We start from the raw sequence: 27,275 nt of genomic DNA, 5'->3' as shown, positions 1-27,275 counted from the left end.
AAAAAAAAAAAAAAAAAAAAAAAAAAAAAAAAAAAAAGGTGGGGGGGTGCGGGGTAAAAATAAGTAGAATGAACAAAGAACACCAACTGTTCCCATCACCCCTTCCAGGTGCTAAATGTAGCCCAGGCTCCAAAATGAGAGGATCCTATGGGAGCCATGTGTGTTTTCAGAAGACACCAGTTAAGGAGGAGGCAGGAAGAGCTAGAGAAGCAGAGGTGGAGCAGAAGACGCCCCTGAAGGGTTGCTTGCCCCTTCCCTACTGGGGGTACTCACTGCTGTCCAGGGCTGCTGGGAGAGCTGCCCACGCTGATCACAAATCCATTGGAGGTGCCTCAGGCCTGAGAAAGCAGGAGGGAGACTGGATCAGAGCCCCATAGGGGAGATAGTTCCCACACAGGAAGGTCTCTAGGGGTGGGAACAAAGTTGCCCTGTCCCTAGCCTGAGCTGAGTATTTTTCCAAATGGATTTAAACAGATGGGCTCTCCTGATAGATGGAGGAAAGAGGGTCAAATTTTAATCCAAGCACTGCCACTCAGGAGCTGTAAAACTTGGAGCAAGTGTCTTGACTTCTCTGAGGCCCAATCTCTTTCTCTATAAAATGGGGGGATGGCAGCATTTAACTTCTTATATTGTAAAGGTCAGTGCCACAAACACCTTTGAGGAGAGGGCTTGTTAAGTATCATACACAATCTCATGTTACTATTACTATTCTAGTATTGAGTTCAGTTTCGTCCAGAGAAGAAGAAGCCCTTCTCCATGGGAAGGCTCCAAGTTTATGAGACGCCCTAAGATACCTATTCCTTGAATCCCAGCATCTCTCAGGCCCACTTCTAACAACCACTTACCCCTGGTCCCGTTAGTAGATCTTTAGACTATCAAACTTGTCCTACAGGTGAAACACTAGGCCCAGCTCACATACCCCAAGGTCCGAGAGTTTCCTGCTCTGTGCACTTATTGTTCCTGCAGTTATCTCCAGGCTTGGAGATAACATTGGAAGGGAAGGCCTGGAAATCTCCTCATCGCTTTTGCAGTGTCTGTTTCTCACCAAACCTGCTTCTGTATCCATATCACCACCAAGAGAAACTGGAGTTTAAACTATGTGTCGGTCCCATCTCTGCTCCTTCTCTTCATCAGGAGGCCCCAGGAATGGGTAGAGGACACTCAACAGTTCTGTTATCTGATGAACCCAGAGCTGCTTCCTGTACCCCACACCCAAGCTGGAAAACCTGGCAGACAGGGGGAGTGGCCACCCATCTGCTCTGCACCCATTACCAACACTCCTGGGCTGCTGGCTGATGGATGGCAGGCTCCCCTGAGATTAGGTGCCAGAAAGGAAGGGAACTCTTATTTGCCAACAAGTACTTTACAGATCCTTGACTTAACTGACAGATCCTAAGGCAGGCATTATGATTTCAGTTTTTAGTTGAAGGACTCAAGGGTTGGAAAGAAGCTAGGAATCTGATTGTAAGCTCTTGCACTTCTGATCACTGGCTGAGGGCATCTCCCACTCCTAATCACTCTCCCCAGATTTCGGAATCTTTATGCTTTGGCCCAAACAAAAGACAGTTGCCCTGGCTGCCCCAGCCTTACTCCAAGCACAGGAGGACCTCAGCCTCAGGCCAAGGTGTTAGTTACCTGTGTTCTGGGAAAGCCAGAAATCTTCTTAAGTGACTCATCATGCACTACAGGAACTGCTTGCTATCTGATCCTATTACAGGAACGCATAAGAATTATGAGGAAAATTGAAATGTTCTGTGCTACCTGGGGTATCCAGAGAAGCCTAGGTCCTGGCTGAGAATTTTCTGATAAGGAGCCTTGTGTTTTGCAAGCCAGCCAATTGCTCAAGGGTTCCAAGTCAGGAAGAGCATGTCAGTAAGGCATTGTGCTATGTACTTTCACCTCAGTGACTGAATTTTTTTCCTCCTTGCATTCCTAGGAGGTCAGTGGGGCTCAGAGACAAGAATGCCCAGTCAGCAAGGGTCAGGGCTAAGGGTGTAGCTCAGTGGTAGACTGCTTGCCTGCTTGAGCATGCAACACACACACACACACACACACACAAACACACAGGACAAGGACCAGACTCCCAGTGTTAGGCTTGGGGAGGGGAGAAAGAAGAAGACAATCTAATCAGGAGCAATCTACAGAGTGGTCTTTTTCAAGTTGCTGAAACTTTTTCTGTTATAAAATCTTTTTAAAATTCTACTTTTGTCAGAATAATACATATGGCTTGAATAAATATAAAATTCTCCTGGAAATTTATACAAGAAAATGATGTTAGTTTATCTTGGGAGGGGAATAAAATAGCATAGACATTTTACGATTAATTCTTTTTTTTTTTTTTGCACCTTTTGAATTTTGACCCATAGGAACATATTATCTATTTAAAAACAACTAAACACATTTTTAAATAACTAATTTAAAAAAATCAAATAATTGTCACAAGTCATTTTCTTGCTCCAAAATTCTATTTCCAAGAGGCAATTCCTTTCAAAACTTTTAGCTGTTTCTTCTGCTAATTACCTTCCTATTTCTAAAAAACAAGAAAGCTTAAATTATTACTGTTACAATTTTTCTAATGACTTTCTAGTGATATGTCTCCAACACAAACACACACACACACACACGTATATACACAATTTTCTTCTCTTAGAAATCTCTTATTAATATAAGTCTAACTAAATCAATATTCAAAATTTATATTATGTGCTTTTATAAAACAATTCACAGATGAAGCACATATATACTAAGAGTACATTACCTGTCTTGTAATGAATTTTTTTTTCCATGGAGTTAAATTGCCTTAGATAACATTAAAATTGTAATAAAAGACTGTTTTTTGTAGAGCTAAATTGCCTGGTATATTAAAATGATTTATAGAATGGATGAAAGATAAAATTGAGGAAATAACAAAAATAATAAATCATAGATAAAAGAGGGAAAAGAAAAGAAAGCAAGACGCTCAGTGGAGGAAGTCCAATACAGCGAGAGTTTCTACCCTGGTGGAGCTGATAACCTAGCTGGGGACATTAAAGACATACTATGTGATGGCAAAAGACCAGATGGTGGCCCAGACATCTAGCCATGGGAGACTCACGGTAGTCTTGGTATGCATATTTCTCTCTTGGATTCTAGAAAAATCTCCTAGCTGACCTCTCTCCAGTCCATCTTGCATGGTTCTAAACCACATTCCTGATTGTTTATTTCTACCCAATTTTCCTATTTCACTTCCCAGAATTCCCATCCAGTACCCTTTGCCTCAGATGACCAGGAATCATTACTGTTCTTCAAATGACTCACACCAGGAGTCACTGGCTTCCTGTGAGGGTGCCTCCCGTGTGTTAGAGTCTGTAAACAAGTCAAAATAACACCTGGCATTTTGCCAGGGGAATGTTAGAGTTCCTAAACAAGTCTGTATGGTGCCTGGCAAAATGCCAGAGGGAGTGGTTTGATAAGTAACAAAAGCTAGCCATTAAGTGTGGAGATTCCTGATTGGTTGACTGATGTATCTAGTTTATGCTAATTAGATAAGCTGTGTGGAATGTATAAATACTGCTCCTGTCCTGCAATAAATGGCTCCCACTCCTGCTGTATCAACGTACACAAGTTGTTCGTCACCCCCCCAGCTATTTTGCCCAGCCAGCTGGACTATGGCACTCGTGTGCCTCTTGCAATGCATGCACTACTCTGCTGTCCATTATCCTTCTTGCCTGCAAGCAACTTGAGGGTTGGGATTGTGGTTTTTTTGCAAGTGAGCGTCTGACCTCAGGTATCCAGTGTGAGGCTCAGCCCGGCATAGATACAGCAGATATGATTGGGTCTACTCAATATCTGCTCCCTCTTCCAAAGCCAGCCTCTAGATTGACCCATCACACACCCACTCAAAGTGCTTGTGGTTTGGATGAAGCTGACCCTGGTTGCTAAGGGTCATGTGTCCCAAGATGTGCTCATCTATTTATACCACACACTGACTCCCTCTAACCCCCACCCATATAAGAACTATTGGTTTAGGAATAGGATACCTGTTAAACTACAATCCAAGGATTTTTTTTTTTTTTTTTTGTAGATCTGAAGGGAAAAGGGAAACTGGGTATAAAGCTAACACAGAAGAGAACTGAGCAGAGAATGAATGGGAGTTTGCAAGCAAGCTGAGAGCAAAATCTTTACATCTGGAATTGTCTTTGCCAAATTCACCCATGGACTTCTCAGTTGGGGAAAGTATTCCAGTTTTGCTTCAACCAATGTGAGTTGAGTTTCTGTCACAACCAAGAGTTCTGCTTAGATGGTGGATGCCCTGGGTGAGTGAGTCAGGTAGAACTAGAGGGGAACGTGGGCAGACCTTCTGGGCATGCATCATGCTGTGTTCTAGTGAGGGTGCTGATTATATGGGTGTGTTCAGTCTGTGAAATTTCATCACACTGTACCTCTATGATCTGGGTTCTTTGCTGCTATGTTACACCTCAATAAAAAGTTAATAATCCTGACTGACTAAGACAGTAAGTATCATGACCGGAAATATGCTAAAGACTAAGTAGATGATATTAGCAAATATTCGCCGAATTGAAATTAGATATCCCATCATCAAATCCAAAGACAATAACGAATTCCCCACTTGGCCCACATTTCTTTCTGTTCAGTTCCTTATAGTATCTTTTTTTTTTCTTTTTTGCAATTTCAGAGGTTGAAACCAGGGCCCTGCATATCCTAGGCAAGCACTCCTAACACTGAGCTGCATTCTTGATCTTTTTTAAAATTTTAATTTTGAAATAGGGTCTTGATAGGTTGTTGAGACTGGCCTCAAACTTGCAATTGCTCCTGTCTCACCTCCACAGTAGCTGGGATTATAGGTGCATAGCATTTGTGCCCAGAGAAGTTACAGTATCTTCTAAACATCCCTCACCATTTCTTGGCCTGAGAGAAACAGGAAGGAGCTACGGTTCTGCCTGGTTTGTGGATGGGAAAACCAATCTACAGGGGAAGGAATGGTTTGCCACAACAGATGTGCGGCTGAAGCCCAGGAAACCTGGCTCTCTGGGCAATACTCACGTTTGGCCAAACTCTGCCCGCCTTGACTCAGCGGATCCTCTTGTCACCAGCCTGTCCCAGCCCTGGCATGGGATCCAAGAGAGTGAAATGTAATACTAGGTACAAATCCCGGGCTCATATTTCTTTTTGTTTGGTGTCAGCTGAAGGCCACCCCTGTTCAGGAGCCCTAAGGGCTAGAGAAAGTAGATTCTGGATGAGGAATCAGTAAACTCTAGGCATCGAGGACCTCCAGCAAAGTAAAAACCACTCTATGGAGCCCAGTGCATTTGTCAGGGAGAAAAAGGAAAAGAGGAGGGAAAGGGAAAAAAGAAATATGAAGGCAGGGAGGGAAGCAAGAGGGAAGATGGGTGTTCACAGTGGGCAAGAAGAAGAGCACAGTAAGAACTGTCAGCTGAGGGATTCCTGTATGCCAAGGCCTTCCCACCCAATTTCTGATTTGATTGTCACAGCAACTCTAACAACTAGATGATCTTCTCTACCTTATAGGTGAGGAAGCAGGTTTAGAAAGACTAAAAGACTTGCCTAAAGGATCTAAACAGTAGCTGAGTCAGAAGTTGAAGCCTAATAGTCGACATTTAGAGGCCTTTGCTGCGTAGCATCAAATGGAAAATGCACAAGTAATAAAACTTACATACAAATATAATCATATTGAAGGATACCAACTGTGTTACAAAACATAATTATCAAAGGACACCCAGAAATGGGAGAAGATAACTCCAAATAATATATTTGGAAAGGGACCTGTAACTGGATTATATAAAGAAATCTTACAATTCAATAATAAAGCGACAAGTAACCTGATTTAAAAGGGGGCAAAGGAAGCCAAGCATGGTGGCACATGCCTGGAATGCCAGCAACTCGGGAGGCTAAGGCAGTATGGCAAGTTTGATGCCAACCTTAGAAATTTAATGAGACCCTGTTTTAAAAATAAAAAGGGCTGGAGATGTAGCTTAGTGGTAGAGCACTCCCCTGGATTCAATCCCAAGTACTAGGAAAAAAGTATGGGGCGGGGGAGTCGGAGAAGATATTTCTCCAAAGAAGATATACAAATGGCCAATAAGTACATGAAAAGATGCTCAAGGTTTCTAGTTTTGGGAAAATAAGAATCAAAACCATAATGATAGGGGCTGGGGATGTGGCTCAAGCGGTAGCGCGCTCGCCTGGCATGCGTGCGGCCCGGGTTCGATCCTCAGCACCACATACAAACAAAGATGTTGTGTCCATCGAAAACTAAAATAAATAAATAAATATTAAAAAAACCCCATAATGATATATTGCTTCCCATACACCAGGACAAGATGGCCACAGTAAAGAGAGGAGCTGGGGGAGGGTAGCTCAGGGGCAGAGCATTCGCCTAGCGTGTACCAGACTCTGGGTTCAATCCTCAGTAGATAAAAAGAGGGGGAGAGAGAGGAAGAGAGGGAGAAGGAGAGAGATGTAATAATTTAAAAAATTACTAGTGTTCATGAAAAGAAGAGAAATTGGAACGTTTATATAGCGCTGGTGGGAATGTAAAATGAATAGTACAGCTGCCATGGAAAACAGTCTGGCAGTTCCTCAAAAGGCTAAACATAGAGGTACCAGATGATACTACAATTCCAGTCCTAGCCATCTACCCAAGGAAATTGAAAACATATGTTCACAAAAAAAAAAAAAAGTTGTGCGTGAGTTTGCATAGCAGCATTATTTATAAAAAGTAGAGAGTTACACCTTAATAAAGCTCTTTTGTCAGGTGCAGTGGTGCACACCTGTGATCCCAGCGGCTCAGGAGGCTGAGGCAGGAAGATCACTCAAAGCCAGCTTTAGCAAAAGCAAGGCGCTAAGCAACTCAGTGAGACCCTGTCTCTAAATAAAATATAAAATAGGGCTGGGGTTTAATCCCCCGTACCAAAAACAAACAAAGAAACAAACGAAAACTCTTCCCCACTCCCCCCAGCCCCATGCTGAGGATCAGTCCCAGGGGCTCACACATGCTAGGCAAGGGTTCCATCACTGAGCCACACATCCAGCTCCATTAAATCTATTCTCTAAAAAATACATAATACTGGAGGAAGAAGGGTGAAAGGAGGCACACTGGATAGTAGTGTTTATTTTTCTATGGCCAGGGTACAGGTTATTTTTCTTCTTATTAGCACATTGCTGCAGTTTTCTGGTAGTCTATAATAGACATGCATTACTTTGGTAATCGTAAGTTGATTATTTTTAATTGATTAAAGGAGACATAAGTGAAATCCCCCCCACACACACACACATACACACCACTCTCATTGCAAGGAGAGGTACCTGCAAATACATCTTCCAGTTCACCTGAGTACTCAGTTGGTCAGAGAAAGCCGGGGCATAGGATGGAGAATCACCTCCTGTGTGTGCCATGAAACATGTAAAAATCCTCAAGCCTACCCTCAGTCTCAGGACGGTGGACTAGGTCAAGCTGTGACAAAAGACACATCTGTTCCCCAAGCCCTGGCCACATCTGCTGTTCTCTAAAGTTCTGATGAGGCAACTTCGTGACAACTGACAGAGGCAGGGAGGTTGGAGTCACACAGACCAGATGCTGCTGGAGGAGATAGATCTGCCTTCAAGAATCTCTTAGGAAATGAATTCAAATTACTCCGGGGAAGGAGCCTCAAGATTCTGTGGCTTAAAGCCACCCTAGGGCATTATGAAGCAGATGAACAGATATAAACCCCTTTCCCTGGCTCTGAGCTTTTGGGATTCTGCTTAGGAACAACAGTTTTGTTTCTTCCTCTGTTCTCTCAACCACAGTAGCCACAGGGGACTTCTGTGACCCTGAAAAGCATGGGGATTTCTGCCCAATTGCTGGCAACCAATCAGCTTGTTCATCAGACACCAGCTGGAAGTCCTCAAATTCAATTCAATTCACTTCTGACACTGACTATCTGGATACGGTGTCAAATGCCATGGGTTGAGGGCTTAGTCTGTAAGACTGGGCCCTCACCCCCAGATGTCACTTGCAAGCTTCAGGTTGTTTTACTGCCCAACCAGCTATGAACCAGGATTCCAATTACCCCATCCTGGGGTTCACTGAATTTCTCTGGAGAGTTCACAGAAACACACTTACTGGTTTATTACAAAGGCTCCAGATGAAGAGATGTGCAGGGTGAGATATAAGGGAAAGGGCCCCACTTCCACGTCCTCTTCAGGTATACCACCTTCCTGTACCTTCACACGCTCCCCTCTCTGAACCCTGTCCTTTTAGTTTTTTTATGAAGACTTCATTGTATGTCTAATGATAATATACTGGTTGGGCAAACCCAGCAAGGCCTGTCTGTTTAGATTCTTTTTGACCTCTCTGTGCAGCATTCCTTCCTTTAGGACATGGGGCAGGATCCTTCTGAAATGAGAATGTTATGATCTACTTCCAGACAAGGTAGGTCAGAGAATTTCTTCATACCATCAGGTGAAAGGCAGGGGGAAAGGGGAAGATGTGAGTCTCTATGACCTGCCTTAGGGAAAGGAAATTCTAGTTTCTATGACCTGCTCTGGGAAAGGAGTTAAGAGTCAGGAAGTGTGAATGAAAAACCAAAAAATACGTACCGTACCATCCCAGGGATCCTCAAAGTGCACTAATTACAGTCGAAGAGCCCTAAATTCTAGCCCCCCCCCCCATTTCTCTGCAGCAATTCACACAGGATATGAGGAAGGACTGTGCAGGGAGCACATGCCCATGTTTTCCTCAGTACTCACAAAGCCTTCCATTACTGAGATAATTGAGAATGTTCTCTGGTTTATTTTATTAACTCTTTATTTTAAATCATTCAGTGAGGGGCTGGGGTTGTGGCTCAGCGGTAAAGCCCTCGCCTTGCACGTGTGAGACCCTGGGTTCGATCCTCAGCACCACATAAAAAAAATAAACAAGTGAAATAAAGGTGTTGTGTCCAACTACAACTAAAAAATAAATATTAAAAAAAAAATCATTCAGCGACTCGAGGAGGCTGAGGCTGGAGGATTGCAAGTTCAAAGCCAGCCTCAGCGACTTAGGTAGGCCTTAAGCAACTTAGCAAGACCCTGTCTCAAAAAATTAAAAAGGGCTGGGGGAGTGATACAGTGGAAGAGTGTTAAATCCCCATTGGTAGAGGGTTAAATTCCCGGTATCAAAAAAAAAAAAAAAAATCATTCTTAGAAGTCAATGAAAAAGGAAAAAGGGATTGTTTTATGGAACTTGTTTGGATCCTGATCAGAACAAACCAACTGTAAGAGATAATCACAGAAATTTCAGATTTCAGTATGGACTAAGAATTGAATTAGGTGATATTGAATGCTGTTATCACTACCCGGGATATTGTTGTCCATGCATTTCTGTACCTATCTCTGCCTATGAGATTAGACAAACCCAGTTTGTCTCATTAGAGACAAGTAGTGCATAGTGATTAAGATTGTAAATCCCACTTGATCATTTACTTAATCTCTGCCTGTTTTTTTTTCTTTTAAATCTATTAAGTGGAGGAAAGAGTGTAACCCATTTCATGGGCTTTATTTGAAGATTGCATTAATATTTGTAAGGAACCCAGAACAATGCTTGACACATAGTATATTTATAAGTATTTGTTCAGGAATCTTCCAAATACTGGGTCACAACTAAGGGAAAGTCTATGCATTAGAGAAATCCAAGGACACTAGCCCTACCAGATTTTGGTGGCCCTTTTGCCTAGCAACAGAAGGTGGCAACCAAGGCAGAGACTGTACAAACACACAGAAAACAAAAGACAATGGGGGATAATGGCTAGACGCCTGGCTTTGAGGCCAGACTGGGTTTAAATTCTGTGTCTACCATACATTGTGTGATTCTGGGCCAGTTGCTCACCCTCTCTAGGTTTCAGTTAATTCCTTGGTAAAATGAGGTTATAACTGCACCTACCACACAGGTTGCAGAGAACCAAGTCACTGCTCCTTCACAGCCTACTATTCCTAGTAGCTCTGGTATTTGACCCACTGGAGGCATCTGGTCAGCCAAGACCTTCCTGCTCTTCAGGCCTCAGTTTTCCCATCCTTAAATATGGGATTTTTTTAAAATGTGAATTTTGCCTAGTCTCTCAGCTCAGTCTGTAATTCCAGCGACTGGGGAGGCTGAAGCTGAAGGATCACAAGGTCAAAGTCAGCCTCTGCAATTTAGTAAGACCCTGCCTCAAAATAAAATTTTAAAAAGGACTGAGAGGTGATGTGACTCAGAGGTGGTGTGACTCAGAGGTAGAGTGCCCCACGGTTCAATCCCCCTGTCCCCACTTCTCTCTCTCTGTCCCGTACATACACGCACAAAGTTCATTTTGGCTTCCTTGTTTCGAGTTTAAGGGGGAAGAGAAAGGAATGTCTACATTTCTTGGACACCTACACAGAGGCCAAGGGGGCCTCTAGGCCCAAGGCGAAGCAGCCAGAAGCCTGATAGTAGGACTCAAATTCATCTGTGTCTGATTCCAAATTCACTCACCAAACTACTTTTTCTCGGAGCTTTTCAAAGCCGTGCTTCTTAGATAAAGGATCCCCAACAGTGATCCGGGTGTAGCTCAAGCTCCAGGGAGACGCTCTCAAATCGCGCTACAAGCGCGATGCGCTTTCCACAATGCAGACAGAATTGCCACCCTCGGATCTCCCCGACTGCCCCGAGCCTGGCTGCAGGATCCACGAGCCTCCCCAGCTGTGCCCCTCACCCAGCCCCAAGCCCACATGAGAGTGGGGACATCTGGCGTGGAGAGTGGGCGAGCCAACGTACCCCAAAGCTTGGCGTCTCTGCCTGATCCCGCGCAGGGAGCGGACGCCTCTCTCCTGACGCTCAGCAAAGGCTCCTATACGTCGTCCCTTCCAAGTTCCAGCCCACAGCCTGTTCCTTCTCTTCACCGGGAGAATCTGCAGGGGCTGATTTGGTCCTCAGAGTCCCACGACTATTAAGGGGCCCGCGGTGACACCAGGGACTGGGCTCCAAGAAGCATCGATGGGAGTCGGAGGCACCAAGGTTTTGGAGACACCTGGACACTCCAGTCGGAGCGAATCTGGAAACAAGACAGGAGTCCAAGGGAAAAAGGGAGGCGCCGTCTCAATGCGATGTTGGGGATGCGGGTGTCCTGGGGCTGCGACACCCACGGGACACGGGCCTCCCGTCCCGGCGGGGCAGCCCCCACCGTGGCCCAGCCCGGCGCCCCGCGCCCCGCTGTACCTGTGCGGCCGCGGCTGCCCGCGGCGCTGCTCCGCGCTGCCCGCCCGGGGCGCACACAATGAGGCACTTTCAGACGTGGCTGCGGTCCCGGGCCGGCCGGCAGGAGCCAGGGCGGGAGCGAAGGAAGGAGCCAGTTGGCCCCCAGCTCCTGCTACGCTCCCCAGCCGAGACCTTGGGGCCACGCCTCGGGGGAGGGGCGGTGGCCGAGGGCGGGCGCAGCTGGGTCGGGGGAAAGGGAGGGCACAGGTGGGCTCGAGGGACACCAGGGCCACATCGTCGGGACGAGGATGCCAAAGGGCGCTCGCAGCGTCACCTCTCAGCCCACTAATGGTTCAAAAAAGTTGTCGTCCCCTCAATCTCCAGAGGAGGGAGGCTCCCGGGAGGACAAAAGGCCCTTGTGAAGGAAATCGAATCTTAATCTTGCCACCCCACATTCCCCCACCCCCGCCTTCTCCGCTCTCGGTGGCATCCTCGCAGCGGAGTGACTTGGAATCCAAACTGCTCCCCAAGTTCTCAGCCTCAGCACAAAGCCAACACCCAGACACCTTGATGCCAGGGGTACCCTCGCAGGCTCCTTGACTTAGTAGCCCAAGCGGGAAGGCCAAGAGGCCAGGTGGCTTTCAGGAATTGGGCCCCGCAGTTGACCCCGCTTCCTGTCTCCTCCCTACCCTACTCTCGACCCCTGGCACAGGTTTGATAGCAGGTCCAGATAAATACAGGATACATTTCAACAAATAAAACATATCATCCCTACCCCCCCCCCCCGCCTTACAAATAACAGGGCAGAGTCCAGGCAAAGGACAGAGCAATGCAAAGACTTGTAATCCCTGATCTCAAACAAGTCCCTGCTGCCGGGAGTGTGAATTAGTACCAACCCTGGCTGTGGGTTGGCAAGATGAATTAAGGTCCTTAACCATGGTCATCAGCTTTTTGAATTAGTAATTCCTTTCTAGGACCTATCTTTTTTTAAAATATTTATTTTGTAGTTGGACGCAATACCTTTATTTTATTTATTTTTATATGGTGCTGAGGATGGAACCCAGGGCCCCACACATACTAGGGGAGCGCTCTACCGCTGAGCCACAACCCAGCACCCCACGCCGCCCCGCCCCGCCCCGCCCAGGACCTATCTTAAGGAACTAAATCAGCAACAAGTATTTATATAGAGAGGTTCATAGAAAGTGGGTTTTTTGGGGGGGATGTGGAGGAGTTGTGGGAAAAAATAGGAAAGAGTAGAAATATGTGTATCAGAATGCCAAATGCCAATCATGATAATTTAGGGATTCAGACAAGAGTTATTATTATTTTAAATTTAAGGTTTGTGTCATTTACAAATTTTCCTTAGTAGGCATTTAGAACTTATTTGGTCCAAAAGTTACAAAAATCTTTTTAATTGCATGAATAGAAAGAGGAGAAGAAGATGGAGGAGGGCAAATGGGAGAAAAGAGGGAGAAGGGAAAGCAAAGGGGAGAGAGAGCTTTACTAACTTTACATGACAGAACCTTGGTGGGTCATTAGGTCCTGGCGCCTGATTCCAGCAGAAACTGATCATTTGACAAAATTAGGAATCTTTGTCTTGCCTTGACCCCAAATACTGAGTAACAATCTCAAACCCTGATTTAGCTCTGGGTTGTAGCTCAGTTGATGAAATCCTATTTCTCACCTTTTCTTCCTCTTGCAACTCTGCAGTGTGGTTCAAGTTCAGAAGCTACCATCATATGATCTGAAAATAATTTGATATTCACCAGACACAGTTGTAATTTTCCATGCTGTGGTTTCCACAGGCCATGTGGATTCCACCAAAAACTCACATTTACTTGGGGTTGGACCAGAAGACTTTTGCCAGAGAACCAACAAAAGCTCCAAGGTCTCCGGGCAGAGTCTTGGCAGAGGAAGCCTGCCGGTGAGTAACGGAGAAGAGTGCGCAACTTCTGCACTCCCTATTCTTCCCCCTCCAAACCCGTTCCCTCTATAAAGCCACAGACAACCTTCCATTTTGAATATTTTAATTAGAAAGTTATAAAACATCATTAATTCTCCATATAAATCTCACATTAGAATAATTTAATAAAATGCAATGCTTATCTTCAGCCATCTTTCCATATCGCATTACCTATTTGAGATTTAAACCAGAAACCATTTTTCATTTATATCTCAAGGGAAAAATATGTAGGCATATAAATAGCTCTAAATATTTTAAAAGAAGTCAGAGAAACTAGTGTTCGGGAATTTTCCTGCCTGAATACTTCAACATAGCTGTTTCCAACAATCTCATTTTGGTCAGCCTGAAAGAAAAGATGCTTTGGAAATAAGAATTGAATCTCCAAAGTAAGTTGAGGCATACACAGAGGGGTGTTTGTTAGTGGACATGAAGCATGGGTCACAGGGGACTGTCCTTCCAGTGCTATGACGTGGTGGGGATCATAAAGCAGAAGACCTCAGACCAGACTGTATTCTTGCTCAGGGTGAGACTGGGGCTGAATGGCGTCTTCCGTGTACAGCAGAAGCCTACTCTCCCTGCCTGGAAGAGCTGGCAGCTTACCATGCAGCTGCTGGCCAGCCTGGACAGGACTCCCTGAGCTAGCATCCTATTCCTTCCCTTGCTTCTCCTCCTGTCCTCCCCAAAGCACCCCTCTGCTGGGCACCCAGTTCCTCAGTCAAGGGGAATGTGAGGAGCTGGGCTTCCTGCTAGCCCTCCAAATAAACCCTGCGGTTGTCAGGCAGTGGGAGCCAACACCAACAACAACTCCTCTGTCACCCACGTCCTTTCAGGAAGGGGGAGGGCTGTCAAGGAGAAGGAGTGGCAAGGGTCCAGGCTGTTGGGTGAGGGCCAGAGAGAAAGGACCTGTTGTTACAACCCTTGCGTCCCCCACTGCTGCTGGGGGGACTGAATGAAACAGCACTTCTGACTTCAGCCTGCCATTCCAGGGACACAGACAGAGGGCAAGAGGCAGGGCAAAGAGCCAGCCTCTGTAGCGCAGGGAGAGAGGGTGGTTCAGCTGAGCCGGTGACAGACGGCGTCTGTTAGGCTGAGGCAGGTGGACTGTCCCAGTGTCCTTAAGTCGCCCACCCTCTGCACAGGCTTTCGCTGCTCTTGTGCTGTGCCCTCCCCTTGCAGTTCTCCAGTTAAAGGCCTATGTTCTAGAAATCAAAGCTCTGAATGGGAACTGTAGATACCCAGGAGTAGCAAGTGCTAGGGATTAGCATATTTATCATGAAAGCCCTGAACAGAGTAAAGAGTGGCTTACAATAGGGGGAGGAAAGCACAGGGCTTCTCAGTTCAAAAGAGGAAAAGTCTTTCCTCCACCAGAGATGGGACTCTTTCCAAGATGTCAGAACTGTGATTTTCTCCTATGGGTAAGGCTAAAAACAAAAACAAAAATGAATGATAGCCTCGGGGAACCTTCTGACCTTCCCACAAACTAGTCCCTGACAATTTTGTTGGTGCTTAAGAAAATATGGGATTTGTGTAGAGCAAGATTGGAAAGAACTGTCTTTTGTCTCTGAGGGGAAAAACTCTTATGTAAGCCTTCACGTGTCCACCGCACTGTTTTCAGAAATGTGGTAACACGGCAGTTCTCAGAAGACAACAGTGAGGTAGCCTCGGTCCTGCTGAGTCTTCAGAAAGGTCTTCTTAGGATAAGTGCTCCTTATAGACTTCTCCCGGGGGCATTGCTGTTACAGGGATTGTAGTCACCACTTGATTCTGAAACACAAATATTTTGATTCTCTTGAACACCCAGAGGAAGATGAGCAAGATGCTGACATACTGGACCCAGGCAAACTTCACCATCTCCCAGAATCCTGGCTGGTAAGTACAGAGAGTTAAGGAATTGCAGATGACACGTAAATAAAAGTTGCACTAAAGTGCAGGTCAGACAGGAAATGACAAAAATGTTTCAAGTGCCCTTAAGATAAAAGGAGTAATAAAAAATTATTAAGACATGAATATGGATGATCCTGACCTAGGAGAATTTCTCAGAAAGAAATATGAACAGGAAATGAGCTTTTTTTCCTGTATGAGCAGTAGCAGACACGGCACAGTTACTTGAGTGGGGCTACAGGGCTGCAGCAACCCTCAATGTAAGGTGTCCCACATCTGTTCCTACTTGGGCAACCTGAGAATCCTTCCTTTCTTTGTGGACACTGAGCCCCCGCTGGCTCTCTAATAAAAAGGATATGAAATGACTTCCACAGGGTATCGGATGACAGCATTAATCACAAATGGAGCTTCCGCGGCCCTGCCCACCAGCCAGATGGGGTTGGCGTCATTCAGGACAGTGGTAACTGCAACACAATTATCAATCATTAATTTAGGATGGCCCTTTGGCAAAAAAGAAAAAAAAATATGTATGGGGAGGCTATAAATATTCTTTGATTATTGGGATACATATATATACACACATATATGCACATACACATGTATTTTGTACTGGAGATTGAACTCAAGAGATATTTTTCACTTCAAAATTCAGAAATAAAAGAAGAAAGAAACTTGCCTGTGCAAAGTTACTCAGGTATTATTCAAGTACTTGTTAAAAACCTGGAAGCAGAGTCCTACTATTGCTGCATAGAATACTACATTGCTGCAGGAATACTATATTGCTAGTAAAAATAAGGTCAAGTAGAACTTTGTATCAGTGTGGCAATATATTTATACTACATAGTTAAATAAATATGAAGAATCTGAATCCCAAAGTGTTTCTACACTATAATAGCTATATGAAAAAGAAGAAAAAGTTGACTTGCAGGTCAATAGTTTTTAATTTTTTAAAAAAGTTCTTCTATCACTAGAATAATGGTATTATTGTATTGTATGAAATTAGGAATAAATATTGGAGATGGCTGGGTGTGGGGTCCATGCTGGCTGGTTGACCAACAACACTCTTGATGCCTTTGAAGAAAACCCTAGGCCACCGATCAGCCCAGCCCAGCATGCTGAGTGGAGCACCAGGATGGCCTGAGTGCCTCAACCCTGTAAGGACTACACATGTTCTGCCTGCCACCAGCACGACAAGGCTCTGTTCCTGCAGGGGGCTGCTCATGGCGGGGTGACTCGCTCCTGTCCTCTACTTCTATCTGAAAAATATGGACATCAAAATGTCTTTGGTTTCTTTTATTGGTGTGGCAAGAGGAACATCTCAATTAGACTTCATACACATTAAAATAAGGAAACCCATCAAGCCAGTGGTCACTAACTTGCTGGACCACAAGAGGGGCACTGAGGTGGGAAGAGGCCAAGCTCTGAAAGTGATGAGCGGTAGCTGAATGGCCTACACCCCAGACTTACCATTCCTTTCCTGGTAGGCAGCAACAATGTGGATTAGGTCATAGTCGTAGGCAAAAGGGCTGGTCCCATTGATCACAGACACCTGGGACACAGCAGGAGGACCTGGAGTGAGCACTTGAGACCTCGCTCTCTTCCCTCTACCCTCCCCACCCCAGAGACCGCCTTCTTGTTCTTGGTGACCTATGCCAGTATCAATAATATTTTCTTCAAGGAGGAATAAGCTCTCTTGCAATAATTTAAGTTCATTTACTTTTCCAGTAATTCCTTTTGTGGGATTGGAAATGGTGCCAATGTCCACCTTTCACAGGTTTTAAAGCTATTTATACAACATTCCTCTATTTCAATGGGAGAAATAATTTCATTAAATTGTTTTTTTTTTGGGGGGGGGAGGGTACCAGGGATTTAACCCAGAGGGGTCTTTACCACTGAGCCATATCCCCAGACCTTTTTTTATCGTTTTGTTTTTGAGACAGGATCTTGCTAAATTGCTGAGGCTGGACTTGAACTTTCGATCCTCCTGTCTCAGTCTTCCCAGTTGCTGGAATGTGGAATTACAGGTGTACACCACCATGTTGGGCAATTCCTTCAATTTCTTTCCTCTCTTTCTCCTCTCCTCTCCTCTCCTTTCCATACTAGGGATTGAACCCAGGGGTACTTTACCACTGAGCCACATCCCCAGCCCTTTTTAAAATTTTATTTAGAGACAGGGTCTTGCTAAATTGCTTAGGGCCTAAATTTCTGAGGCTGGCTTTGAACTCGTGATCCTCCTGCTTTAGCCTCCTGAGCCGCTGGGATAATTGCATGTGCCACTTCGCTCAGCAATTCCTTTAATTTTTAAAAACAGACCATATCAGCAATTTAGCAATGCCCTAAGCAACTTAGTAAGATCATGTCTCAAAAAATAAAAAGTGGTAAAGTACCTCTGGGTTCAATCCCCAGTACTAAAAACCAAACAAATGGACAAACCACATATTCAATACCTTTGTCTTTTTTTTCTCCTGATTACTCTCTTTATTTTATTTTTTTTTAAATATTTATTTTTTAGTCTTCGGTGGACACAACATCTTTGTTTGTATGTGGCGCTGAGGATCGAACCCGGGCCGCACGCATGCCAGGCGATGGTGCTACAGCTTGAGCCACATCCCCAGCCCCTTACTCTCTTAACTTAAAAACAAACAAACAAAAAACCTCTTAAATGTAGAAGTGGAAATAGAAAATGCAAAGGTAAGCATATAATCCTTTATAGCAGGAAATGACTTCCCCCCTCTATTATCACAGTTCTGTTGATATAATCTGATCTTCTAAGTTCCATAGTATGTTTACAGAGTATAGTCCTCTCCCTTTGTAACTTAGGCTGACTATAGTTAAAGCCACCATAAATCCCAGTTCATTGGGAACAGTTGTGGTATATGGCTGTAATCACTGATAACATCCCTCTTTCATTTAAAAACAGCTAAACTCAATTTACATGGTTCCCCTGTGATAAAGACTAGGAATAAATGATTATCATGAGGCATGAGGTATGGACTTAGCTTCTGGCTCTGTTACTTGGAAGCTATGAGATTTGGGGGAAATTAATTAATGCCTATAAGCCCCAGTTTCCTCATGTGCAAAATAAGAGTTCATTCATTCATTAAATACCTCTGAACTGACAATGTGCCAGGCACTGTTTAAGCACTGGGGTGATGGTATACNTTTAAAAACAGAAACAAAGAAAGAAACCCAGCACCCTCATTCTAATTACTATGTTCCTCCAAAAAATTCAACAGAAAATCACTAAGCCCTGAATATACAATCTCCAACCACAATTGTCTTTGCTTCAGGGTCCTGGTGAAGGCCCATCCATCTCAGGACTTTTAAGCCTTGTGTATCTTTTAGTACCAATCAATAAAATGAAAAAAGGAAGCTAAGTGAAATCAGCCAGGCCCTAAAACCACAAATATTTTCTATTATGGACATGAAACTAACGAAAATAGATACAAATCTGAGGGCAAGAGAGAGATCACAGCTCATAAATCATATGTAGGCAATATTCAATGTATTAAAATATCAATACCCAGTCTTGCCATGCAGGCTTGCCCCATAGTGACCCTACAATAACCAGCAGAAGAGGACAATCACTGAAATGTAATCACTACCGACTCTGGTCCTCAGCACGACTCTGGATCTTGGTGCTATAAGTGGTCCCCTTCCCACCACGTTCCCAGATGCTACCAGGGAATGTCAATATTGCCACATGCTCCTCCCTCTTTTGGTTCACTTTGCTCCCTACTATTACCATTTTGTGAGGAAGACTTTTTTTTTTTTAATGTCTTTCAGGCTAGTAAGGCTGTTTGAGATAAAGATGTCAATTTTCAGAAACTTTCAATTATTTCTTTCTTTCCAGACAATAATGTCCATGTCCTTGACCTTATGATAGACAAACCTACCCTCCTTCTTCCACTGGATTCTACTGTCTGGCCTGTCGCATCAGCTTCACCAGGGTAGTGGGGAGATCTGTGCTACCAGGACTGATGATCGAGTACCCGAGGCAATTCTGACTTAGTAATTAAGAGTGGGCTGGAAAGAGGCTGTCTGTGTTCCTGCCCGTTTCCTTCAGCTGATATCTGGGAAGATGATGAGGGATTGACTTTCTGTAAAGAACCCTCACCTTCAGGATCTTAGGACTGGACATGAAAACAAGGAACTGTCTTCTCCATTTGAATCAATTTGAGAGAAGGCGGTGGCCAGACGCCAACACAGTGTGGGAGGAAGAGAAACTCATCTCATTTGGTCTTTTTAATAAATGTCAAGCCTAGATATCAGGCCCTCCAGGCAGAGCAAGTATTATCCCCGTTGTATAAATGAGAAATTTATACAATTTAAGCTGGGGGCACAGGTACAGCTAGTAATGATAAAGACTGGATTTGAGATAAGGTCTTTGACATCAAATCTGGATCCCTAACTAGGACTATGTTCAGATCCACCCCCCCTAAAAAAAAAAATTCAAAGAGAACTGTTGACTAGGACAAACCTTTTTGCAAAAAGGTTACATAGATATTTGTGTGCACATTTTCACTCCAAGTTCACAGAGGACAAAGACATGGCAGAGTACCATAATTAGTGTCTGCTTTTAAAACTGGCTCATTAATCTGTCAAGTACTGTTTTACAGAGATTGAACCCAAAGGCACGACATTCCCAGCCCTTTGTGGTTTTTATTTATTTTGAGCCAAGGTCTCCCTAAGTTGCTTAAGCCTCCCTAAATTGGTGAGGCTGGCTTTGAACTTACAATCCTCCTGTCTCAGCCTCCTGAGTCATTGGGATTACAGGTCTGTGCCACCAAATTCAGTTGTCAAGTACTTTCTGAAGCCCTACAACGGACCAGGCACTATTTCAGATGGCTGGGAATAAAATTACAACAAAATAGACAAAGTTTTCATCCCAATGGAGCCAAGATTCCCAGCAGGAAAGATAGAAAACAGTTAAAAATAAACAAACATGTTAACAATACTGGATAGCGTTAAGTACCCAAAGAAAAATAAAACAAGCTAAAATTAGAGGATGATGAGTGAAGGCAGACATTAACAAATTTTTACAGAAAATTCTATAACCTGATCTGTTGGTGACTTGAATGAAGAGGAATGACAAGGCACAGGAACGTCTAGGGGAAGGGTGATTCAGGCTAAGGAAGGCCCTGTGCTCTAAGTGTGGGGCGAGGGGTAGTGGCTGGGAGCTGGGCAGCAAGAGTAAAGGGGAGGGCAGCAGAAGAGGAGGGTGAGTGAATGCTGCATCTCCCACAGATGACCTCTTACCCGGCTGGACTCTCACCCTCTGGGCTGGCAAGAGGGGCTACCTGTCTATGCTACTGCTCGAACCATTGATGAAATCAATTCTAGTGCAGGTACCTCCAGAGTATTGAGGAAGGACCCACCAGAGGAACCCGTAAGGTGGAGGAGAGCTTTCTGTTTGCTTCTTGTCCCGGTTTGGGTCACCCCAGCAGTGGTTCTTCATTCTGGCAGGTCGCAACTGGTTGCAGCTTGTTCCCACTCTTAGAACCAGGCACATCGTGGCTCCTACTGGCAGAGACTAAATGAGAGCCAGCAGGCAAAGGACAATGTGGTTTTTCAGCATCTCAGCATGAGCATCAGGGAGCAGAGCATCAGGGAGCAGAGCATCAAGGAGCAGAGCATCAGGGATCAGAGCAGAGCGTGCACAGGAGGTGGCCTTGGGGTTACAGGTACCTCATAACGGGGCACACCCAGGGCAAATGGCTAGCTGTGACCACACCCAGGGCACACTATCTAGCTGTGACCGTTGTTCCCAGGACGTCCTGACTTGCAACATTTTTTTTTTTCATCAGAGTTTCTACAGAATCTGATAGTTTGTTGGAATTTTGTTTGGTTCCTACTTCATTTTTACCTTTCATTCTGAGTCAGGTTCTTTTACTAAGTGCTGATTTCATAATTTATATCAGGGTCCATTTCACCATAGACTTGTCATTACTGGGTTCTCATTTTTTTCTTTTTATGCTGAAAATACAGATGGATACTGATATTTAGGTCTCTAGCAAAGTAGGACTGCTACTTCATGATTCCCATATCCATCAAATCCTTACCTCCTGTATTTGGATGAATCTAAAATACCATCAATTACAAACTGCATCATTACTTTACATAGCAGGAAAAAAGGGGAAATATTTTCAATTAAATGATGGCATAATGTTTTCTAATCTCTGGAGTATTTTATACTTATTGAAGGAATTTTTAGATTTATATCAGATATCACATTTATATCAGATATTTATATCAAATTTCACATTTATTCACATGGAAATATAAGCAAAATAAATTGATCCAGAGATTCCTAAAACTTCTTCATAGTCTCATTCTTTTGAATCACATTTTAACTCATTCAATCATATCCATACTTTTCCATGAAATCTTGTCTTCGTACCATCAAGCATGCTGGTGATACAGCATTTAAAGAAATAATTCATAAAGAGAACTTAAATCCATTGGTCTGTGTCCTTAAGCAGGCTTTGAAATCATGCAGCATTATCCTATTTTTAAAATGCCTCCTGAGCCTTCCCTTATCCAATCTCCGTCTTTAGGGGTTTAGAATAATGTTTCACTACTGACTTGGGGAAGGTGTTTTTTGTTTGTTTGTTTTTTCATGTTGCTGATTCCCCTTCTGCAAGTTTTGACAATGGCACTTTTGATGTTTGCATGTGGGTAGACAACCGGGCCAGGCCTGCCTTATGGTTAACAGCTAATGTCAGCTACCCTCACAGGAAGACACACTCTGATTTCAGAGATGAGGAAAAGTCGGGGCTTAGTCACGTGGTTCTCCCAGCTCTTGCTCCAGCCCAGGATCCTCCTCTCACCTTCAGCTCCCCATCCCCCAGCTCCACACAGGCCTTCAAGAGCCACGCCCAGCTCAATAGGGTTCACTCTGTTTATTTCTCTCTCTTTTGAAAAACAACAAAAGCTAGACGTTCAGAGGATTAAAAACATACGGATTTTAGAGATGCTGTCCAAGGTGATCTGACTAAAGCAGAAGCGTGGCTGTCTGCAACTTCTGAGGCATCTTCCAAAATTAGCAACAGCAAAGCTGTCTCCCAGCATTTTGGTCAAGCCCTTGACCTAAAAACCATCATTTCTTGGCTTCTTGGGCAGACAGTTTCCAGACAGGTTGAAGCCAGTCTGGCTTTATGTTCAGCCTTGGAAAATAAAAAAAATAATTTTGTTGTAATAGGATTAAGAGTATAAGATTTGATGGGCTGGGGTTGTGGCTCAGTGGCAGAGCACTTGCCTCACATGTGTGAGGCACTGGGTTCAATTCTCAGCACCGTATATATATAAATAAGTAAAAGGTCCATCAACAACTAAAAAAAAATATTTTAAAAAAAGCATAAGATTTTAATCTGAAATATGAAGTTTCCATCCAGACTCTGGTCACCTGAAAGCTTGAGCAAATGACATCACTTCTCTGAGTATATTTCTTCATCTGTAAAATGCAGGTATGACCTCTATCTCACAGGGTTACTGTGAGGATAAACAGAGACTAGCTCTTTAACAATGAAGAAACACAATGGAATATTACTCAGCATTAAAAGAGAATAAAATTATGGCATTTGCAGGTAAATGGATGGAGTTGGAGAATAAGTGAAGTAAGCCAATCCCCAAAAACTAAAGGCTGAATATTTTCTCTGATAGTGGATGCTGACCTATGATGGGGGCGGGGCAGGGGGGCATGGGAAGAATGGAAGAACTTTGTTATGTAACGATTAAATGCTTATCACCTGCCTAAGGCATAGTAAACCAATAATAATTTTTACTGCTATGGCTTATAAGCGTATTACTAAGCTATTGCTTGTATTTACGAATATTGAAGACATGATTCACATGCCATAAAAATCGGCCTTTTACAAAAACATTTAGTTGAATGCAATGCCACATTAATTCTCAGAGACTCCAGAGGCTTAGGAAGGAAGATTGCAAGTTCAAGGCCAACCTTAGCAACTTAGTGTTCCCTCCCCTTCCCCACAAAAAAATTGCTGGGGACTTAGCTCAGTGGTAAAGCACTCCTGGGTTCAATTTCTGATCACCAAAAATAAAATTTTAAAATAAAATAAAAAATAAAAACGTAACTCCACACATGTGCAGGCACACAGGCACACACCACTCCCAGTCTCTTCCCCCATGATGCCCTGCTCTGCCTTGGGACTTTGCCAGTAGGAGAAAGACTGGAGGTGACGATGTCATAAATTATAGACCCGGCCCATCCCAGAATGAAGGGCATAGGGAGACTAAGAAACTAAGAAAAAAGGAGTTATGGTCTTGTGTTTTACTAACAGTGTAAAATTATCCAGTCTGGGGATAGTAGTCCTGAGTTCAATCCCTACCACTGAAAACAAACAAGCAAACAAACAAAAGCAGTATTAAAGAGAATTAATGGTCTGGGCACCATAAAAATAAGAGGTGGTCTTGGCTTCTTAGATTTAAAATTGGAACCTGCACAGCAGAGGCAGGGGGAGACTATGGGTGGTGCCTTCCAGGGAGAAATTTCTGGTTATAGAGATAAGAGCTAACTAGCAGTTCAACTGGGGAGCCAACCAGTTGTGATGAATGAGCAAGTAAAAAGAATGAGTGAATGAAACCTAATGCTTATCCTTGTTTTAATGATTATTGTAAGTTTTCACGATTATTTCTTAGACTCAAGTATCTAGAAGTATAAGAGAGAAATACACAAATATAAAGAAAAAAATCTACCAACAATTCAAGGCACAAAATGCTATCCTTTTTTTTTTTTTTTTTAATTTCAAACAAAATAACTAGCAAGTTATTTTGTTTGGAATTAAAAAAAAAAAAATGTTTGGATTGAGTCCAGGCTTCGGGCCTGCTAGGCAGGTACTCTTCCACTGAACCACAACTCCTCCCCCCCAAAAATAAAGTTTTTCACTTTTGGAAAGGAGATACATAAAAAGTTGAACACAAAAAATATGAATACTGAGTACATGATGAAAAGTCAATCTACAGCTGGGCATGGTGGCACATGCCTGTAATCCCAGCGGCTCTGGAGGCTGAGGCAGCCTCAGCAAAAGTGAGGTGCTAAGCAACTCAGTGAGACCCTGTCTCTAAATAAAATACAAAATAGGTGGGGATGTGGCTCAGTGCCCCTGGGTTCAATCCCCGGTCCTGTGCCCACCTCTCCTGCCTCGCACCCCCAAAAGTCAATCTACTTCCCTGCTGGCCCCCCATCTAGTCATTCTTCCTCAGAGACAGTATATTCTCAAATAAGAATAAAAATGAGCAACATGTAATCATTAGTGAGAAGCAAATGAAAGATACGTGTTTCCTGCTCTAATCCCTGCCCACCTCCCAGGTGGGGATTGAATCCAAGGCCTTCAGAGTACATCTGCTTTGCCACTGAAATAAATCCACGGCCCTCCAGTTCTACTTTTAAATTCACTGTAAAAGACCACATCACGCCAGGCACAGTGGCGCATGCTTATAATTCCAGTGATTTGGGAGGCTGAGGCATGAGGATTGAAAGTTCAAAGCCAGCCTCAGCAATTTAGGGAGATGATAGACAACTTAGCAAGACCCTTGCTCAAAATAAAAAATACAAAGGGCTGGGGATGTAACTCAGTGGTAAAGCATCCCTGAGTTAAATCCCAGTACTAAAAACAACAACAACAAACCTGATCATTTAAAGAATCAAAGAATTCAATGATGTTACAAAAACATATAGCTTCCACAGCAAAAAAATTTTTTAATCTCATTTACCTGATTAGTGTTTTTAGAAATGTATCCCTAGGTCTTTAAATAACATTTGCATTAGCCTTGTCAGTTTCTCAGTTTTAGGAATTCTCTATTGGCCTCCCAAAGGAAAGATGATTTAGCTCCCCTCCCCTTCCACCAGCCCTGTCTGCACACTTCCCCACAATCAAGTTAAACCCATGTTTTGGTCAGCAAATATTCAGTGTTCACATAACTAAGACTATGTAAATCCTATTCAAAACCCTGATTACTTTTTCTTCATCACATTTTATTTCCCTGCAGTTCATAATTACTTTGTTTGCTTAGATTTCTATGTACTTATGCAATTTCAACAAACACCTTCTATTTCAATTCCTCACAACTTACAATTTCAAAGTTTAAAATTTAAGCTGGTCACAGTGGATGTGCACCTGTTGGCCCAGCTACTGGGCAGGCTGAGGCAGGAGGATCACTTGAGCCCAGGAGTTCAGGACCACCCTGGGCAGGATAGAGAGACCCTATCTCAGGGAAGGAAAAAAAGAAAAGGTATAAGATTTAGTCAAAATCTTGGGGCTGGAGTTGTAGTCCATTGGTAGAGCGCTTGCCTAGCATGTGTGAAACACTGGGTTTGATATTCAGCACCCATAAAAATAAATAAAGATTTTGTGTCCATATACAACTAAAAATATTTTTTTAAAAAAAGATTCAGTTAAAATCTTGTTCATGGAAATAGTGTCCTTACCAATTAAAAAGTTGGAGCAAATCAATATGGGCCAACAGGGAACTGGATAAATTTATTAGTTTTTCCATATTATGAAATACTTTGCAGACCTAAAAAGGGTAGGTTTATTAAAAGTATTCATACATGCACCAGACTGTCTTTAATTTGTCATTATGTATATGAGAAATTCTAATATTTCACAATGAACATATACACTTTTGTAATCAGAAAAAATAAGAATAAATAGGCTGATGGAAAAAAGTGAATTTTTTTTCCCTCACTCGAACAAGTTTGCCTTGAAGGCCAAGCATCTCAGAGATGTCCGAAGAGATCTTTTCATACTTCTAAAGGAAAATGTTTTCAGAAAGTGAATGAAAAGGGAGGGGACTGTAAAGAAAGCATTCGCTTATGCTAAACCAAAAGCCAAATTGTAAACAGTAAAATCAACTTGATGCCCTAAGGTTGCAGGATGGAGCAGCATCTATCTAAAGGAAAAAGTCCAGGCGGGCGTGGCTTGGCCAGAGCACGCTGGGGAAGTTGCTTAGCCAATCAGCTCCTGGACTTCCCCGGTCCAGTCGGCCTGAAAAAGCCTCCCTTCGCGTGCCTAGAGTTAGGATGCACCAACGCATCGACACGAGGGAGTTAGCAGAACAGCTATCGGTCTCAGGGTCCGGAACGGGCTTCCACAACCACCCTCTCATCGGGCCATGAACTCGAAAGTGACAGGGAACAGGGTTTTGGCTGGACCTAGGAACTGCCAGCAAGGCTGGCTTTCCGGGAGCCGTGATGTCTGGGAGAAGCAGAATGACAAAACAGATCCACTCTCTAGGAAATTAAACACGGCAGGCCAAAGAGCCTGAACAGCCTCCGTGGGCCAAAGTCCTTAAGAGCCAAGCTGCTGTGCCCGGGGTCGAGGCCGTTCGTCCCGGTCCATCCCCTCTCCACCCAGTCCCGGGAGGGTTAGGACCAGGTGGGAACCACACACCGAAACGAGCGGGACGCGCAGGTGATCCCCCTGCAGCCGGTTGAAGGCGGGGAACGTGCTCCAGGCCAGGAACCCGCCGTGCTCCGGCCCCAGCAGGGCCACGAGGAGCACCTGGTGCTGGAAGCGCACGGTCGGCTGCTCCTCGTAGCTGCTCCGCTTCAGCCAAAACCCTGAATTAAAGAGGGCGGTGAGGAGATTAGGAGGGCCGGCCGGGGCCAGCAGCGAACCGCGAGCTGTGCCGCGCACCGGCCCGAACAGTCTCACCGTGGCTCCGGTAGGCCACCAGCAGCGGCGGGATGTAGGTGAGGGCGGCGGCCAGCAGCAGGAACAATGCGGCTTTGGAGCAGAGCCCCGCGCGGTAGCCGCGCTCGGCGGGGTGAGAGAAGAGCTGGTACAGAGCCATGAGCAGCGCGTGCAGTCCCGCCGCTGGCCGGGCGCTCTTCGCGATTCCAGAGGGATGACTAAGTTTGGCTTCTCCTGGTTGCCTTTGCTTTGGTCTCCACGGCAACCAGCAGCGCAGGGAAAGGAACCAATAGCAAGGAAGCGGGGCCTTAGCAGGGAGGAGCTAATGGGGGCGGTGCCCGCTGGAGACCATAGTCTCCTTAAAATCAGAGTCCAGTAGAATGTCTCCCTTCACCCAAGTCGTAGGCATCTTCTTTGTTAACGTTTATGTAAAACAAGATGTTCTTAAAAGTTTATTTAAATACTTCATTACAGGTCGTCTGTTAAGCCCCAGTGTGGTTCGTACTGAAGTCTAACAATGCACATTAATCCGGCTGCAGCCCTGAACAAGGTTCTGAGCTAAGACCAAAGCCTCTGTTTCCCA

At 44.2% G+C, this 27,275-nt stretch overlaps 2 protein-coding genes across 5 annotated transcripts in view; both read right to left on the bottom strand.

The window, feature by feature from the left end:
• LOC107151089 (carbohydrate sulfotransferase 6) overlaps nucleotides 1–11,527 on the bottom strand; it is a 14,482-nt gene extending 2,955 nt beyond the window's left edge. The window contains exons 1-4 of one of the 4 annotated variants that reach the window (XM_048792434.1): nucleotides 11,213–11,527; nucleotides 10,772–11,048; nucleotides 5,044–5,105; nucleotides 274–338 (exon numbers count right to left, since the gene is read on the bottom strand). The gene's annotated coding sequence lies outside the window, so the exon portion shown is untranslated. The remainder of the gene's footprint in view (nucleotides 1–273; nucleotides 339–5,043; nucleotides 5,106–10,771; nucleotides 11,049–11,212) is intronic. The other 3 variants (XM_048792435.1, XM_048792436.1, XM_015496331.2) reach the window with 3 other exon arrangements.
• Nucleotides 11,528–13,201: 1,674 nt separating this feature from the next.
• Nucleotides 13,202–26,937, bottom strand: Tmem231 (transmembrane protein 231). The gene is made up of 7 exons (XM_048792414.1): nucleotides 26,714–26,937; nucleotides 26,351–26,619; nucleotides 25,746–25,808; nucleotides 20,388–20,568; nucleotides 16,503–16,805; nucleotides 15,394–15,499; nucleotides 13,202–15,027 (listed from the first exon to the last, which is right to left on the bottom strand). Exons 1-7 carry the CDS (start codon nucleotides 26,850–26,852, stop codon nucleotides 14,847–14,849), a joined length of 1,242 nt encoding a protein of 413 aa, XP_048648371.1. The 5' UTR covers nucleotides 26,853–26,937; the 3' UTR covers nucleotides 13,202–14,846.
• Nucleotides 26,938–27,275: the final 338 nt, after the last annotated feature.

Source organism: Marmota marmota, unplaced genomic scaffold, assembly GCF_001458135.2.
Source record: "Marmota marmota marmota unplaced genomic scaffold, marMar, whole genome shotgun sequence".
In the NCBI taxonomy this organism is placed as follows: domain Eukaryota; kingdom Metazoa; phylum Chordata; class Mammalia; order Rodentia; family Sciuridae; genus Marmota; species Marmota marmota.
This window is presented reverse-complemented; position numbering and strand designations above follow the sequence as displayed.